Raw genomic sequence first — 15,598 nt, 5'->3', positions numbered from 1 at the left:
CTGAGGAGCGGGGAGAAAATTCCCCCGCCGGGTGGCCGCCTGCCGTGGGGCCCTCCATCACTAACTGACTCCTCGTTATCGCGCTCGGCCTCGCCCTCGCTGTCGGCATCCACGCTGCCCGGAACCAGCTTCCACGCCCTCCCATAAGTGCCCGCATTTTCCCCCTGACGCTGCATCTCACGATCGGACTTGCGCAGGTCAGCAGCCACCACCAGGAATCAACAATGGTCGGTGGGAGCGGTCAGCGACAACATCCGAACCATCCGCCGTATCCGGGCAGCTGCCTGGTTCGGGGCGCGTTAGGGCGACGTTAGGGCGGGCCCACCGTTCCGTCATCGAGGCCATCCCAGCCGACAAGCACCAGCTGCACCAGCTGCACCAGCTAGCTATCTGGTCTAGTCCAGTGCACCGACCCAGTAATTTCCCAAGCGAGTCTGGTGGCACTTCGTCTCTGCCTGGCTGGCCATCCGACAAGCAGCATCTCGCCCGTATCCGCCGCCCTCCCATAGGCCAACGGACACCCAAACCACCCCAGCCATGGATGGATCCTTCGTTCTGTGCCCGAGCGAAGTCCGCCGCCTTTATAAAAACAAATCCCCCCCGTCGCCTGGCCCTCCCTTCCAGCTCTGCACCTCCTCCCCTCCCCCTCTCCCCTCTCCCCTCTTCTTCCCGTCATGTACGTCCCCTCGGTGCTCCTCCTGGCCGCGAGCCTCCTGCAGGGCGCCTCTGCGCTGCCCCCCATCCTGGGCTCGACCCCGATCCCCCCAGCGAGGACCCGTGGTACTCAGCCCCCCGCGGCTTCGAGTCGGCCGCCCCCGGAGAGATCCTGCGCATCCGCGCGGCCCCCGGCAACCTCACCACCGTCGTGGGCAACGCCTCCGCCGCCTACAACATCCTGTACCGCACCACCAACAGTCTGTACAAGCCCTCGTGGGCCGTGACCACCCTGCTGGTGCCCCCCTCAGCGCCGCCGCCGCCGCCGCCAACGGCAGCAGCCTGCTCTCCTACCAGATCGCCTACGACTCGTTCGACGTCAACGCCAGCCCCAGCTATGCCATGTACACCGACCCGTCCACGGACATCGCCACCGCGCTGAAGCTGGGCTGGTTCGTCAACGTGCCCGACTTCGAGGGTCCCCTGGCCTCCTTCACCGCGGGTGTCGCGTCGGGCCATGCCACGCTCGACTCGGTGCGTGCCGTGCTGTCGTCCGGCTTCGGGCTGGACGAGCACGCGCGGTACGCCCTCTGGGGCTACTCGGGCGGTGCCCTGGCCAGTGAATGGGCCGCCGAGCTGCAGGGCCAGTATGCCCCCGAGCTGACGTTCAGTGGCGCCGCCGTGGGCGGGCTCACCCCCAACATCACCAACGTCATGGACAGCGTCTCCGGCACCCTGAGCGCCGGGCTCGTCCCCGCCGCCATCCTGGGCATCTCGAGCCAGCACCCGGACACCTACGCCTACATCGTCAGCCAGCTCAAGCCCAACGGCACCTACAACAGGGCCCGCTTCCTGGCCACCAAGGACCTGGACCTGGACGAGGCCGAGCTGTACTACCTCGAGCAGGACATCTTCGACTACTTCGTCGACGGCTACGAGACCTTCTACAACCCCGTCGTGCAGAAGGCCCTGAACCAGGACGGCTACATGGGCTACCACGGCGTGCCCCAGATGCCCGTCTTCGCCTACAAGGCCATCAACGACGAGGTCAGCCCCATCGCCGACAGCGACCAGCTGATCGCCCGCTACTGCGGCGTCGGCGTCAACATCCTGTACGAGCGCAACACCGTCGGCGGCCACTCGGCCGAGGAGGTCAACTCGGACGCCCGCGCCTGGGCCTGGCTGACCAGCATCTTCGACGGCACCTATGCCTCCAAGTATGCCACCTCCGGGTGCACCATCCGCAACGTCACCCTGAACATCACCTCCTCGCCCTTGTAAAGTAGGGGACCGGGGATTGCTCTGTGACTCCGGTGGATGCCACCGCATGATCTTTTGTACAGTACGAACGGCGATGAATAGCGATGGACCCGATCCGAATGATTAATATACCACGGGGAGATAATATTAGAAAGATAGCTATTGCTTAATCAACCATAACTTCTCGGACATGCGCAATGGGTAGAACGTCCATAGTGTAGATTATGTAGATGGTATGGAGTGAAAGAGAAGGGGTTCGTTCGCCTTCCCCGTCGATTGGTCAAAAGAGAAACCAGTCGATTAGAACGATCTAAAAACCCCGCAATAGGTATGATGATGATGATAACGGAGACGATACGTAGTTTGAAGGATCGTCAGTCTGGAACCGAGAAGACCCTTCCTTGATCAGATCCGAGGTGCGCTCGGCCACCGCATACAACGTGCTCACCAGATGGCCGCACACCTGGAAGGGGCACCACCGAGGCATCCACCACGCGCACGTTGCTGGTGCCGTAGACCTGCAGCTGCTCGTTGATCACGCCGCCCTTTCAAACAGCCACTCTTTCTAGATATCCTCCGCGATGATGTGCTTCAACGGCGCGGACTGGAACGACTTGCGGACAAACTTAGCCACCGCGATCTCGCTGTCCAGGTCCCAGTCTATCTTGTAGTAGTTGGGGTTGATGACCCTGACTAAAGTTTTGTCATCGCTACTGGGCCCACCCAGCCTGGATGTAGACATCTTCTCATGTCTCTTGAGCTCTGTTCCGGTTCCACTACATACCTCTGGCTGCAGAGACCAAATAAATGGGCGATGTCTCGGTATCGGTGAGAGTTTGCGTCATCTGAGCAGATTATCAAGGTTACCTAGAAGTTAATCAGCGGCATGCTTTAACTATCCGAGATCCATGGTGGCGTGCTAGCGCAGGTCCGCTGGTTCTGCTCGATCGCCTGGCCCTGGGAATGTGAGAAGAGCAGCTACATACCATACTGCGTGTTATGGGAGGCAGGCACTGATTTGTATGGCCCGAAAGCTCTCGTTGAAGGGTAAGACCCCGTTGGAAGATTATCCTATCAGGTTGTATGTCTGGACATCTCGAGTAAACTAGCTTCGTTTCTCTCTTTCTTATTTTCGTGTTGGTTTACAATCGGAATGATAAAGCAACACCTCTGCTCCGTACACCATGACGATTCACGTGGAAGATTAGATACCACTTCCGGCTGCATCTGATGGTGCGCTGGATTACTTGCACGGCGGCTTTCTAATCAGACCAAAGAACGTAGGCCAGTGTGGCAGTGGCAGGGATCGAATCCTTGGGATCCACCCCAGGCACTAAAACCCGCGGTGGTGGCTGGATTCATAACAGTGCGGCCGTTGGCTGGCTCGAGGATCGAGGGCTATCATGCTTTGGGAACGGTCGACCCGCTCGAGGCAGGACGACGGCTCTCGTTGGCAGTTGGGCCCTTTTCCTTGCCCCTGGCCACCCAGGTGACCATCCCCTGGTGCCTGGATATGATCATGTGCTGGCTCCTGTTCCTGATGTCTGTCGTGTGATCTCCCCTCAGTGTTGCAGGCGGGTATATCATAAGTGCGGTGTCTCAGCCGGGTCGATCCAGACACGACAGGTTTGTATCACGTACATATCTAGCCCAGCACCATGGCCCTCCCGGAACATGGTGATCTCCCTACATTTGATATCACCCCCGCTGACTTGCGAGACCAGACCAATCGTCTGGTCCACCAAGTTCAGTCGGCGGTTGATACGCTAGTGGAGACGGTCGCACCGGGCAGTGCCACCGTTGCCAACACAGTGCGTCCTCTGGGCGATCTGGACAACGCGTTCAAGTACGAGGTGCAGTATATCGCGCTGTTCCAGTCGGTGGCCCCGTCGCCCGACCTCCGGCAAGCCGCCTCGGACGCCATCAACCTGCTGAACCAGACCTATCTGGCGCTGTTCCAGAATGAAGCCCTCTTTGCTCTGGTGGATGTGGCCTATCGCCTGGTCGAGGATGAGGATGCCACGGACGAGTCCACGCGTCTGTTGGCCCGATTCCATCGGATGTTCGTGGACAATGGCCTCCAGCTGTCTGGGGCGGACCGCGACCGCTTCACCTGGATTGCAAAGCGGTTGCTCGAGATCCGAGTCGAGTTCATGGACAATCTGGCTACTGACCCGGGCAGCTTGTGGGTAGACCAGGAGGCGTTGCAAGGCCTCCCCGACCGCAAGCTGCAGAGCCTGGCCCTCGACGATCAGGGCGCGCGAGGCGTCCGTCTCGACCGGCCCAGCGTCAATGCGGTTCTGACCAAATGCCGCGTAGCCTCGACGCGACGAGACGTCTTCCTGGCGGGCCAGTCCATTTACCCCGAAAATGCCAGACTGTTCGAAGAGGCCGTCCGGCTGCGGAGTGAATCGGCGCATCTGCTGGGGTTTCCCTCCTACGCGGTGCAGCAACTGCGTCACCAGTTGGTGAAGTCCCCTGAAGCCGTCCACGAGCTGCTGGACGACTTCACAGCCAAACTTCGTCCGGTCGCGTCGCAGGAGGTCCAGGCCTTGGAGCAGATAGACGGCCTCGAAGACCCGTTACACCTCTGGGACTTCGACTATTACCACCACCGCATGCTGCAGGAGGAGTATAAGGTCGACCATGACCGCATTTCCGAGTACTTCCCGGCTGAGCACACACTCCGGCGCATGTTCGACACCTTCGAGAAGCTATTTGGTCTGTCCATCTTGGAGGTAACGGAGAAGGAAGATCGACATGTCTGGCATCCAGAAGTCAGGGTTTTCGCCGTCCGGGACCGACACGAGGGTTCGTTCCTGGGCTTCCTGTACACCGACCTGTACCCTCGCCCCGGCAAGTACAACCACGCGGCCAACTTCAATATCCGCCCGGTATGGCTGTCAACAACCCTTATCGGTGTGTTCGTTTCTGACTTCTTCCCAGGGATTCAGAAGAAAAGACGGGCAGCAATCCCCGGTCGCGACGGCCCTGGTGTGCAATCTCTCGCCCGCGACGGCCGCCGATGTGCCTGCACTGCTGCAGCACCGAGAAGTCATTACCGTCTTCCACGAGCTCGGCCATGGTGCGTTGCACTCCTTCTCCACTTGCCTTCCCTAACTGTATGTTCAGCCATTCACGACCTCCTCGGCCGTACCGGGTACGCCATGTTCACTGGCCATCGGACCGTGCGCGACTTTGGCGAAGCGCCCAGCCAATTGCTCGAATACTGGTGCTGGGTGCCCGAGTGCCTTCAACCTCTGAGCTTTCATTATTCCTACCTGCCTGAGTATTCGGATCAATGGGCCGACTCAAGAAAACCCCCGAGGGAGATCCCTGACGATCTCATCGAAGGCCTCGTCGCAGCGAAGCAAGTCAACCAGGCGATACTGACCCTCAGGCAGGTTGCCTTCAGCAAATTCGACATGCAAATCCACACGCGCAGCTTCCACTCAGAACCCAACACACTCTCCCCAATCGCAGAGATATACAACTCTCACCTCCAAGAAATGACCCTCCTCCGCGGCGCGGAGGGGTTAGATTGGGGCCACGGCCACGCCACCACGCTGCATTACATGTGGGGGCAGGACGCCAACTATTTCTCGTATCTGTAGTGAGTTCGCCGTCTACCATGTCATTTTATCTTTGGATGGACGACGTTGTATAGCTGACTACTCCAGTACCCGTGTCCTGGCGGCTGACATCTGGGCCTCCCATTTCCGGGACGACCCTATGAGCGAGACGGCCGCACTGCGCTATCGACGCATGGTTCTGGAGAAGGGCGGCAGCGTGGATGAGGCTGGAATGCTTCGCGATTTCCTGGGACGGGTCCCGCGAGCGGATGCGTATTTTCGCGATTTTGGGATTGTTTGATGAGTTGGTCGATGAGAGGGCTCGGGGGAGAGAATTTTGTGGAGAGGTCTCTTGTTCTGGAAGGCTTCATCTGTCGGCACAATATACCAACAATCTGCGATTCCCTATATGTTCGAGGATATGAAACACATGCATGAGGGTGTTGTGCAGATGGGGTAAAATATCATCGTGGCCTGTGGGAACAAACCCCTCGAGTCAAAGGTATCTAAACACCTAAAGGGGCGTGACGGCACCAGGTCTGACACGGCCAGTCCTTCCATGGCGTCAATGACAGGTGCCGTGCCAACAGCCGAAGAGGCGCATCTAGAGTCCAGACATCCATAGGCGAAGCTCGTATCCAAGCGTATCCCCACTAGTGGTGATGTCAGCCTTGTCTTGTCAATTGAGCCTCGCGAGGAATTTAGGGCTGTTGTTGGGATCCGCCGCACCTTTCGAGTTACTGGACACCTCACACCGACCGCGTCACCCAGAAGCCATCAGGGCCAGCGTGAGAGGGCAGCCAACCAACCTTAATCTGGGAACACAGCCTCATTGGCAGCAGGCTTGATCCTGGGGCGCAGGGCAGGAATCCTCCCGCCGTGGGTCCTGCTTGGAGTCTCGTCTCCGTCTTGCTGTTTTGAAGTCTCCGCCGGCCCCCCCAAAATCTCCGCCTGCCAAAAGTCTCCGTCTCCGCACGGAGATTTCCGTCCGCGGCCGCCCATCGCCTCCGCTATAAGAGATGGGGGGATACCAGCCGGGATAAACTGGGATAAACTCGTATCAATCCAGCATATTAGTCTCATCAGCACAATCCAGACTACATTCCTCTGTTCCGCTTTTCAATCTCCGTCTCAGCCACATTCTCCATTTACAACCCCAATCTCCACCTCAAACACAATGTCTGAATTCCTGCCCACCTTGCCCACCTTTGCCTTCTTCGGATCCACCGGAGGCTGCATAAATGCGTGTCTGGCCTTGACCCTCAAGGCGGGCTACCAGTGCACTGCCCGTACGTTCTCCCCCCGGCCCCCGTCGGTCATATCGCATAGATGCTAATGCCCCTCCTCAGTCGTGCGCAGCCCCCCAAGCTGCATGACCTGCTTCGCAAGCTGGAGGTCCCCGAATCAGCCATCGCAAACAACCTGGTCATGATCCAGGGCAATATCACCGACTTGGCAACCGTCCAGCAGGCCCTCTCGCTGCATGGCCGCACAGTCGACATGATCATCTCCGGGATCGGCGGCAAGTTCCTGTTCAAGTCCGGATTCAACGCCACGATCGACAACCCGACCATCTGCCAGGACGCCACGCGCACGATCCTGGAGGCCGCGCGCACGTGCTATCCCAAGCCGCGCTTCGTGGTGATGAGCGGCACAGGCATCGGGGCGACGGAGAAGCGCGACATGCCGTGCCTGATGAAGCCGATGTACAACATCCTGCTGAAGGTGCCGCACGCAGACAAGGAGGTGATGGAGAAGCTGGTGCTAGCGGAGCTGGACCGGGCGCCGGCGGACCGGGCGTTCGAGGACTTCATGCTCGTGCGGCCGAGTTTCCTGACGGACGGGGAGAGCGACGGCATGGCCAAGATCCGGGCAGGCACCGAGTCGAACCCGGCGGTGGGCTATATCATCAGTCGCTCGGACGTCGGGCTGTGGCTGTTCGAGAGTGTCGTGCGCAAGGCCGGCCCGGGTCAGAACAGTCCCTTCTGGGGGCAGCGGGTGTCGATCACCATCTGAGGTTGTTGCATCGTGAGGGATGGATTGTTCTTTAGCTTAATTCTGATGTTTATATGTAACGTGTTAGCTGGTTATTATTCCCAATGTTTTTGGTTTTGTTCTCTCTCGTGGCAGACTTGCCTGGACGCGTCTAAATGCCCATGGTAGGGCGACTGTAGGTAGCGAGACATTGTCAGACTTTCCTGGCTTGTCGTAATATCCCAGAGCACGACTTTGTAGCAGTACAAAGTAGGAGTTTCTTGTTTCTCACTCTCGAGTCCTGGAAGACGGGGGAGTCCCGGTGGAAACGCCGTCATCTTTGATATCTGGCACGTGGCTCCAGGGACTGCCGAATTAAGTGCCAGCAGGTGACGAGGAATGCCCTTGACGGCTGAGATGGAGCTTTCTCTGCACACACTCTCTCCCACCACAAGTATTCCCTGTTATCAGGTTGCTATGCAGGCTCCAGTTCCACCCAAGTGAGCGCTCTGGTAGCTTCCCGGCGCAAGGCGTCGATCTTCAGGGTGAAAAGATCATCCTTCAGGCCGACAGGGGATGGGTACTCTTCCGACAGCAGTTTCATTCCAACATCAACAACCTTATATTATTCTCGAGCCATTGGATTCCGGGGGTTACATCTGAATGGAATATTCTACTGATCAAGTACTCTCGGGAGTCTTGTCTCTAGCGCTCGTTTAGACTATGCGAAACCAAATCTCTCGCCCAGAAAGATAGGTGTGACGATGCTGGGCGGGTCGCGAGGTGGAAGACGCCTTGGAATAAAGTGGTAAGGATGATGGTGAAGTTTCCTATGAGTTGAAATGACGGAGAAATCGATCGGTAGTATTCCTCAATCAAACACCGATTTAGTCTAGAACAGACGCTACCGCTCAAAAACCAGGTGTCCTCATCCCAGTAACCGAGTTATCCTGCCCTGAATATGGCGAAAGGGGGATCGAACCGGGGACGGGCAAGTTCGCTGGACCCGCAGGCTTGGTGACATGCTCAGTGAAAGAATCAAAGTCCAGGAACTGCCAGATGTCGCAGTCGAAATCATTCGAGATGACGGGTAGCACGTCAAGCTCATCGAGCCCTTCAATCACGGCTGGAAACGGGGTAGATATGTTGGAAGACGCGGATGAGCCAATGCTTGGGTATTCTGTCGCAACTGCAGCTCTGGTGCTGTCCTGGAAAGATCTTATGACATCGATGATTCTGCTCCTGGGGGATCGGTTGCAGATATTGTTAGGAGCTTCACCTTGCACGGCTTCGCTCCTTGATTCATTGTCGTGTTCAGACATCTCGTTCTCCAGTTTCATGAGGGCCTCGAGGATATTCATGCTTCGGTGGGCAGCCTTCGCTCGCTCCCTGTCGGAGGCCACCGACAACTGCACATCGTCTACCCCGCTGCGCATCCTTAACAGCTCGATGGCCTCCCGGACCTTGTCCCGCGACATGAGTCCAGCCAATTGGGAGCCAGACCCAGCGTTTTCTTTGGATGTGGCCGAGAATATCAAGTCTGTGACGAGCGCCGCGGCCGCATTGAAGAGCAGGGTATCGCCCGCCGACAGTGAGCTACATACGGTGCAGCGAGATTGGATCTGTACCTGAATGGTGATAATATTCTGCGCCAGCAGCTGGCAGGAGATGCGCCCGTCCTGGGACGACAGGTTCCCTCGGTGGATTCTCAAGAATAGAGACCAGAGCTGCTGGTGCAACATCCACCGTTGCACCGGGATTGCGGCCAAGGGACCGGTCGCTGTCAGTCCCGCAGTATTTCCTAACCGGAAGTGAGACGGGAGTTGAGCAATGAATCGTTCATATTTCCGGTTCAGTTCCCTGTGCATCGTGCGTTCCATATCCTCTCGGACTTGTCGTACCGGGCCACGCAAGTCTATGGACTCACGCACAAGAACAACAATGCCCAGAGCTTGTATAGTGTACGAAAGCATGGTGAATTCCGATCGCGGCCGCTCAGTGATGTGGTCCTGGGCATCAACCTGTCCGGTCGGCATCCACAGGTCGTTGTCGTTGACGTGTAAGGGCGGTCGGGTGTTGAACTGCGAAGGATGGATGCTGTAATAGCCCAGTGCCTGCCCGCGAGACCAATCTCGCATCACCAATGCCCACCTTGCGAGTGAGGTCAGTCCCTGCCAGCCTGTTGGTAGGTTCAGATGCCTGGTGACTCACCAAATGCGGACCCCTATTTCCGTTCGAATGTATGGTTGCTGTAACGAAGGCGTCGACACATTGTCCATGGAGGTATCAGCCTTTAGTTTCACATCTCCCAGTCGATGCAGTCCGAGCTTCTGGGCCCCTGAGATTGCAGTAACTAGGATGGAATCAAGGGTTGCTGGATCTTCGTGGGCGTCGAGCAAAATCATGATCGCTGCCTGTAGACCGGGGATCGAGCCACAAAAGAGTGACACCGATCCTCGCAGGCAGCGCAGGGCCAAAGACCTCCAGATTTTGATATGCCTACCGGATTCTCGAGCCGCCTCAGCATGCAGTGCAACGGGTGACTTCGACCAGCCCAACACAGTGCGACCGGGGTAAAAGGCGAGGCCGAGCACGAGCTGTGAACGGAAGTGAGTATATGCTCAAGGCGCGGATTCAGACTACGTACGGCCATCAGGAGACAGGAAAGCATTTCCATGGATATTCTTTCCGACATGAGCAAGGCGTTTTGCTCTGCCGAAGGGCAGATTAAGCACTCATAAAGCCCATTCGCTTGGTCCAGGAACGTCGGGGTATGGATAATGTTACCCAGTGAACCTTGGCAGCGAGTAACAAAGGCGTCGTAGAGGGCGGAAATCAGATCAGGGCCAGGCATTTGATCGACGATCTCGCGCAGCAAGGCCAGCTTTTCGTCCTGTCTTTGAGGGCCGCTGGCGGAGCACCAATACGGGTTTAGGGGGTCGTCTGCGATGGGGGATGATTCTGAATGCCCCCCCGCCGCATGGGGAACAGGTTCGAGAAGGGACCCGTCGACCAGATCTTCTAGCAGTTGGACTGTATCTCTAGCCTCCGATGCGTTAGGTCTCGGTGTATGGCTATGGGCCTGATCAGCATGGTTATGTCCAGTCCCTCGCTGCACTCACCGCAAATTATCCGGACTGTCCTGGCTGGTGGGATTGACCTTGGCCCGTTTCGCCCTGGGCTGGCGCTCATCCTTGGTACACAGGTGGCCGACATTACGCTTGAGACACTCAACCTAGGAACGATCAGCCAGCGCATTCTGATGTGCCAGTCGCGTCCGTCCTACACAGGGTTCCTGCCGGTCGCATTTCAGCTTGGAAGCACGGCAGCGTGAGCACGACAGCGTGAGCTTTCTCGGACTCGCTTCTGAGCCGGATGAGGCCCTGGGGTGGTGCTCCTGGCTCCTTAATCGTGGGGTGACCATGGTAGACGGGGGGGTTGTGAACAGATGATGGCTGGCAGGAGTTGTTGTCGGAAGTGGCAGTTTCGGAGACCCGGAGTACCCGGAGTTTCGGGGCTTGGCTGGCCGGCACTTAGGCGGAACGTCCGATCGGAGTTTTCCGGCGGCCCTCATTCACTGTACACGAAATATTATGAAACGCATTGATCTGTCTACTGCACGCTGGTATTTTGGTTGCAGTTACACCCGGGGAAATTACTGCTTCTATTGTGGCTGAGAGAACCGACTCGATCTGGACTCTGGCGATATATATCCACACCAACCAACCCTTCATCATAACTGAAGCGGCTAGGGCACCGGACACCAGGAATCACCCGTTCATGCCTCTTCATCACCCCGAAAGTCTTTCTCTCCAACCCTGACGGAATCAAACCGGTGGTCTCGCACAAGGAAAACCACCACAAGAAGCCCCACTGCCGCAAACCCGATGCCCAGCCAGTAGGGCCCCCGGAACCCCATGATCACGTCCTTTCCTCCCTCGTTGACGTGGGCCTCCACGGTGGCAGCAATGCCAAGTCCGAGGGCGATGGCATACTGCACCACCGTCGAGAGAAAAGAGCCCGCTGCACCTTGCTCCTCCGGCAGAACCACGTTGGTGATGAGGATCCCAGACGAGGCAAAGGACAGATCAGGGCCCCCACCACCAGCAGGCACGCGGGGAAGATAAACGCCCAGTAGACCTCGGAGTATGGCGCAAAGCTCATCAGCAGATTACCCACCAGAAAGGAAAACATCGAGACACCGAAGATATACTGCGCGGGCACCCGAGTGATAAAAATGGCAACCGAGGCGGTCGCGAAGAAGCCTCCGATGACCAAGGGAACCATCTCGGCCACGGCAGACAGAGGGAGCTTTCTATGCACGTTCAGAATGAAAGTGGTGGTGTAGTAGAGGAAGATGCTGAAAGACATCCAGCCGAAGAACATGGCGATCACGACGGGTGCAAAGCCCTTGCGCGTCCAGAGGGAGTTGGGCAGCACTGGGGCGGAGACGCGTGACTGCGAGATGGCAAAGGCCACAGTGAAGAGAATGCCGACGATCAGCAGGGTGTACACGTAGGGTTCTTGCCAGCCGACCACCGATGCTTGGTTCCAGGCGAATGCGACGAGCACCAGACCGGTGATGCCGGTGCAGGCGCCGATGTAGTCGAACTGCCTCAAACTGAGCCCCGGAATAGGAGATCCAACGCTGTGGGGAACGACCACCCCCGTGGCGAGACCGAGGACCAGACATCCGACGGCCCAGAACCAGTATCCCCATCGCCAGGTAACATGCTGGGCAAAGGCAGCCCCGATGAGACCCCCAAAGATATACCCCGACGGCGCACAGAACCCGAGAAATGCAAAGGCGATGTTCTTCTTCGTCGAGAAAGGCGGAAAGGCTCGCGCGAGGAGGGCAAACGAATTGGGAACCAGGGCCCCATTACCCACCCCCGTCATGCCTCGCGCGAAATCGAACAAGATGACATTGTGTGCAAACCCGCTGATCAGCGACCAGAGAGCCATCCAGATCCAGCCGAAGATGAAGACGTATTTATGTCCAAAGTGGTCACCTAACCGTCCGCCGACGAGGACAAAGACGCCGCTACACAGGGCGTATGCGGCCAGGAACCACGAGGTCTGGCCATTGCTGGATGCATTCAGTGCTCCGCCGATGTGCTGGACCGAGAAGGCTGTGTTGCCGATGCTTCCGACGGAGAATAGTTGGGATAGGCCGATGACGAGAATAAAGATAGCTTCCTGTAAGGGGGAGGAGAAGTGGGAGGAAGGTTGAGTGGGCCCGGAGGAAGTAGGGCTATCGGATCGTTTGGACATGGTTGCTGTCTGGATCGGTTGGCTGTGTAAAAAGACCTGAGATTGCTGTCGGGGGGTACGCTGTGTCATCCGAAACTGTGAAGGTTCAAGTAATAAGGCTCTCGATGCAGCATAGTTATATACTTGCAGGGGATAGATTATGGCGATTTTCTCCCTCCGTTGGGGCCAAAGACCGCGAAGCTCCGCGGATCTTGACTGAAACTCCGAAACCCCGATTTAAAGCAAGTCTTTCGACGCCACCAATACAACCCTCAGGAATGTCTTGTCTTGGTTGGCTGTGCGGTAATGAGATGTGAAACGATTTCTTCCGGGAGTAATTCTGTCGATATCTGAATGGATGTTGCTACTGAAAGTGGATTGAACCAAGTATCGGACTCCCGGACTAAGAGGTTGTCGACAAATCCTTCCAGTCCAGTCTTTGCATTTCCCACAGCGTGAGCAGTATCTAACCGACAAAAGATGAATTGCCCATTCGCTGCTGATGTTTGGATCCCGCGCAGCTCGCTGGCCAGTCATGATGACCATGTCAGGGGGAGGAGGGCACGGCCTCAGCCTGGTGTACCCCGCACGAGGCTGGGGCGACCTCGTTCCTCATCCTCAGATCTCGAAGCTGTAATCAACCATCGCTTGTCCTTTTCCACGCACGAGATCAGAAAGCTGTCGCCTACCCCTCCGTTTGCTCTCCAGTCATGTCAAAGCCATCCGCCCGGAGCGACCAGACCTACACATGGGCTGCAGAATGCAAATCTGAGGAGAGGACAGCGGAGGGCCATGACGTCGAGACACTGCGACGGTTCGAATTCGACGAGGCGCGAATGATCCAATATCACCCACGCTGGCCGGCGTGGGTGACTGACGCGAAATCCCCCTCGCCCGAGTTCCCCATCATTGTTACCAAATTTCTGACCCCGCAGAAGGTACAGGGACTGGCGGGGCTCGAGCGGGTTCCAGAGGTGATATGGACCAGAGAGGTGGGTTTTAAATGGGGAGCGGATGAGGCGTCCCACTACGTACAGTACTGCAAAGTACGGGGTCAGGTCAAACTAAGCGAGATCAGATAAAGAATAGATCTACAGGAGACAGCATCCAAATCTGGATGGAGGGCAGGAGACACGCGGCATGGCTGTCCTACGGAGAGGTGCAGGACAGCAGTGATGGAAACCTACAGCCACAGAGCGGCTTGTATGACAACTGAGTAACTCGTGTCTTCTATCCTTACTGCCCGGGGATTCCTCAGCAGAAAGATGCCATATCAATCAAAGGGTTTTTCTAGAACGCCTCTTCCGATGTCTTTCCGGGCAACTGGACATCCTCGTAGCGAAAGAAGCGATCTTCGTTGGTCCTTTACTGTACCCTTGCCCTCCCCAAACGCGAGGGGGATGGGTGTCATAGGGGAGGCCCAGGAAGATGGAGAATGGAATTATCTTCTCCGCGGAGAGAACGATCTAGGGTTGTTGGCTCCGAAGGACTCTCGGAGTTTTCGGAGTGAGGTGAAATCCGGCGGAGTTTCAGGCCTGCCCGGACTTTCAAGGCCACCAAGCCCCTTTTCGCGGGTTCTGAGTCCCCGAAAAAAAAAAGGAAAGAAAAAAAGGGGCGAGAAAAGAGGGGAGGACACCTTGTGAGGTTTTCTGGCTTTGCAAGCATGGTGTTTGGTCAAACCCGATACTTCGTCGTTTCCTAGCATTTTATGGCCTGCTTGGTATTACACTTGAGGTAAAGTCCGACATCTACGCAAATAGGATGGTAATTGAAGATCAATGGTCCATGAAGTAAAAATCTGTAGATTCATCTACATTTCGGTGGAATACACCTGAGACTACCATCAATCTCGAAAGCCACACCAGGCGGCCTACGCGGTAACCTTCTTCCAGCTCTCCCGCGCCTTCAGGCCCTCCCACCACTTCTGCACATGGGGGAACTTGGCCACCAGGTCAGTAAACCCAAACTGCTCGATGAACACTCCGTAAGGCAAGTGAGCCAGATCAGCCAGAGTGAAGCTCTCTCCCGCCAGGTAGGGCTGTTTGGACAGAACGCGCTCGTAGCCGTGAAGGGCGGCCTCCAGCTGGCCAAAATAGGCCTGCACAGCGGCCTCGTTGGTTGCGCCGAGACCCTTGAGCGCCTTGAAGACCTTCTCGAACGCGATGCTTGAGGCGGGGGGGTCGAAGTAGGCTTGTTCGATGGAGACGGCCTATCCCGGTCAATCGCTCGTCCACAGATGGAATTGTTAAGAAATAATCTGGGGCCCTACCTGCTGGAAGTACGCAAACGCCTTCAAGTCGGTCTCGGGGGGAGCCAGCTCCGTTCCCTGGCCGCGGTACTTCGTCGCGATGTATTGGTTGATGGCACGGCTTTCTATACCGGGAACACGTTAGCGGGGATCCATCGGGATGGGGAGACACCTACCGTAGATGGTGACGCCGGTCTCGGTGTCCTCCAGCACAGGGACTTTTCCGAACGGCTGGAGGTTGTTCAGGTACGCCTCGGCCTTCTGCTCGAGCTTGGACAGATCGACGGGGATGAACTCGTACTCGAGGCCCTTCTCGGCCAGGGCGGTCCGGACGCGCCGGGTGCAGGTCGAGTGGACGAAGCCGTGGAGTTTGAGAACCATTGTGACAGTAAAGTGGAAAGATGATAGACGGGGATAAGAAGAAGGCAGGCCAGCACCCTTTTTTAATTGTTCGGATGGTGCCAGTCAGGGCTGCCATTCCACCCACCAACCATCGGGTTGGGGGCGGACCCAATTCCGCCGGTGACTAAGACGGGTTCAGGCAGACGGTTCAGGCAGACCGGCAGACATGTTTCTTGCTCCTTCCAACGGCTTCGAACATCCTTATTCTATTACTCTATTAGGGCTCGCATCACCT

General features: G+C 57.1%; 8 protein-coding genes across 8 annotated transcripts; 3 read left to right on the top strand and 5 right to left on the bottom strand.

Annotated features, from left to right (window-relative positions):
• Positions 1-537: 537 nt before the first annotated feature.
• On the top strand, positions 538-2,101 carry BO70DRAFT_433262 (LIP-domain-containing protein; the record flags this gene model as incomplete). Its single annotated transcript, XM_025548397.1, has 3 exons — positions 538-557; positions 625-930; positions 966-2,101. 3 exons carry the CDS (start codon positions 538-540, stop codon positions 1,933-1,935), a joined length of 1,296 nt encoding a protein of 431 aa, XP_025394688.1. The 3' UTR covers positions 1,936-2,101.
• A 187-nt stretch (positions 2,102-2,288) lies between these two features.
• On the bottom strand, positions 2,289-2,459 carry BO70DRAFT_301980 (uncharacterized protein; the record flags this gene model as incomplete). Its single annotated transcript, XM_025539729.1, has 1 exon — positions 2,289-2,459. A coding segment is annotated over one exon (171 nt), but the record flags the coding sequence as incomplete, so codon positions are not given.
• Positions 2,460-2,479: 20 nt separating this feature from the next.
• BO70DRAFT_400965 (uncharacterized protein) lies at positions 2,480-2,759 on the bottom strand (the record flags this gene model as incomplete). Its single annotated transcript, XM_025546967.1, has 2 exons — positions 2,480-2,607; positions 2,699-2,759. 2 exons carry the CDS (start codon positions 2,757-2,759, stop codon positions 2,480-2,482), a joined length of 189 nt encoding a protein of 62 aa, XP_025394686.1.
• Positions 2,760-3,214: 455 nt separating this feature from the next.
• Positions 3,215-5,833, top strand: BO70DRAFT_324476 (M3 family metallopeptidase). The gene is made up of 4 exons (XM_025540618.1): positions 3,215-4,808; positions 4,861-4,999; positions 5,047-5,527; positions 5,595-5,833. The coding sequence occupies exons 1-4, from the start codon at positions 3,573-3,575 to the stop codon at positions 5,785-5,787; spliced, it is 2,049 nt and encodes a 682-aa protein (XP_025394685.1). The 5' UTR covers positions 3,215-3,572; the 3' UTR covers positions 5,788-5,833.
• A 647-nt stretch (positions 5,834-6,480) lies between these two features.
• On the top strand, positions 6,481-7,605 carry BO70DRAFT_366631 (uncharacterized protein). The gene is made up of 2 exons (XM_025544381.1): positions 6,481-6,779; positions 6,836-7,605. Exons 1-2 carry the CDS (start codon positions 6,664-6,666, stop codon positions 7,500-7,502), a joined length of 783 nt encoding a protein of 260 aa, XP_025394684.1. The 5' UTR covers positions 6,481-6,663; the 3' UTR covers positions 7,503-7,605.
• Positions 7,606-8,230: 625 nt separating this feature from the next.
• On the bottom strand, positions 8,231-10,884 carry BO70DRAFT_346152 (putative C6 transcription factor; the record flags this gene model as incomplete). Its single annotated transcript, XM_025541527.1, has 5 exons — positions 8,231-9,611; positions 9,672-10,057; positions 10,108-10,522; positions 10,583-10,695; positions 10,747-10,884. The coding sequence occupies 5 exons, from the start codon at positions 10,882-10,884 to the stop codon at positions 8,372-8,374; spliced, it is 2,292 nt and encodes a 763-aa protein (XP_025394683.1). The 3' UTR covers positions 8,231-8,371.
• A 354-nt stretch (positions 10,885-11,238) lies between these two features.
• On the bottom strand, positions 11,239-12,734 carry BO70DRAFT_400961 (uncharacterized protein; the record flags this gene model as incomplete). Its single annotated transcript, XM_025546966.1, has 2 exons — positions 11,239-11,600; positions 11,663-12,734. The coding sequence occupies 2 exons, from the start codon at positions 12,732-12,734 to the stop codon at positions 11,239-11,241; spliced, it is 1,434 nt and encodes a 477-aa protein (XP_025394682.1).
• A 1,849-nt stretch (positions 12,735-14,583) lies between these two features.
• Positions 14,584-15,564, bottom strand: BO70DRAFT_390749 (glutathione S-transferase family protein; the record flags this gene model as incomplete). The annotated part of the gene is made up of 3 exons (XM_025546184.1): positions 15,138-15,564; positions 14,983-15,086; positions 14,584-14,922 (listed from the first exon to the last, which is right to left on the bottom strand). The coding sequence occupies exons 1-3, from the start codon at positions 15,340-15,342 to the stop codon at positions 14,584-14,586; spliced, it is 648 nt and encodes a 215-aa protein (XP_025394681.1). The 5' UTR covers positions 15,343-15,564.
• Positions 15,565-15,598: the final 34 nt, after the last annotated feature.

This window comes from Aspergillus heteromorphus, assembly GCF_003184545.1.
Source record: "Aspergillus heteromorphus CBS 117.55 chromosome Unknown BO70scaffold_48, whole genome shotgun sequence".
Classification (NCBI taxonomy): Eukaryota; Fungi; Ascomycota; class Eurotiomycetes; order Eurotiales; family Aspergillaceae; genus Aspergillus; species Aspergillus heteromorphus.
This window is presented reverse-complemented; position numbering and strand designations above follow the sequence as displayed.

What these genes read in the sequence shown, in the direction of transcription:
- BO70DRAFT_366631 (XM_025544381.1), top strand. Translation starts at nt 6,664, where the DNA reads ATGTCTGAATTCCTGCCCACCTTGCCCACCTTTGCCTTCTTCGGATCC. An exon ending in TACCAGTGCACTGCCCGTAC is followed by an intron (nt 6,780 to 6,835) that starts GTTCTCCCCCCG and finishes GCCCCTCCTCAG; the next exon opens with TCGTGCGCAGCCCCCCAAGC.
- BO70DRAFT_324476 (XM_025540618.1), top strand. Translation starts at nt 3,573, where the DNA reads ATGGCCCTCCCGGAACATGGTGATCTCCCTACATTTGATATCACCCCC. An exon ending in CCAACTTCAATATCCGCCCG is followed by an intron (nt 4,809 to 4,860) that starts GTATGGCTGTCA and finishes ACTTCTTCCCAG; the next exon opens with GGATTCAGAAGAAAAGACGG. An exon ending in CTTCCACGAGCTCGGCCATG is followed by an intron (nt 5,000 to 5,046) that starts GTGCGTTGCACT and finishes CTGTATGTTCAG; the next exon opens with CCATTCACGACCTCCTCGGC.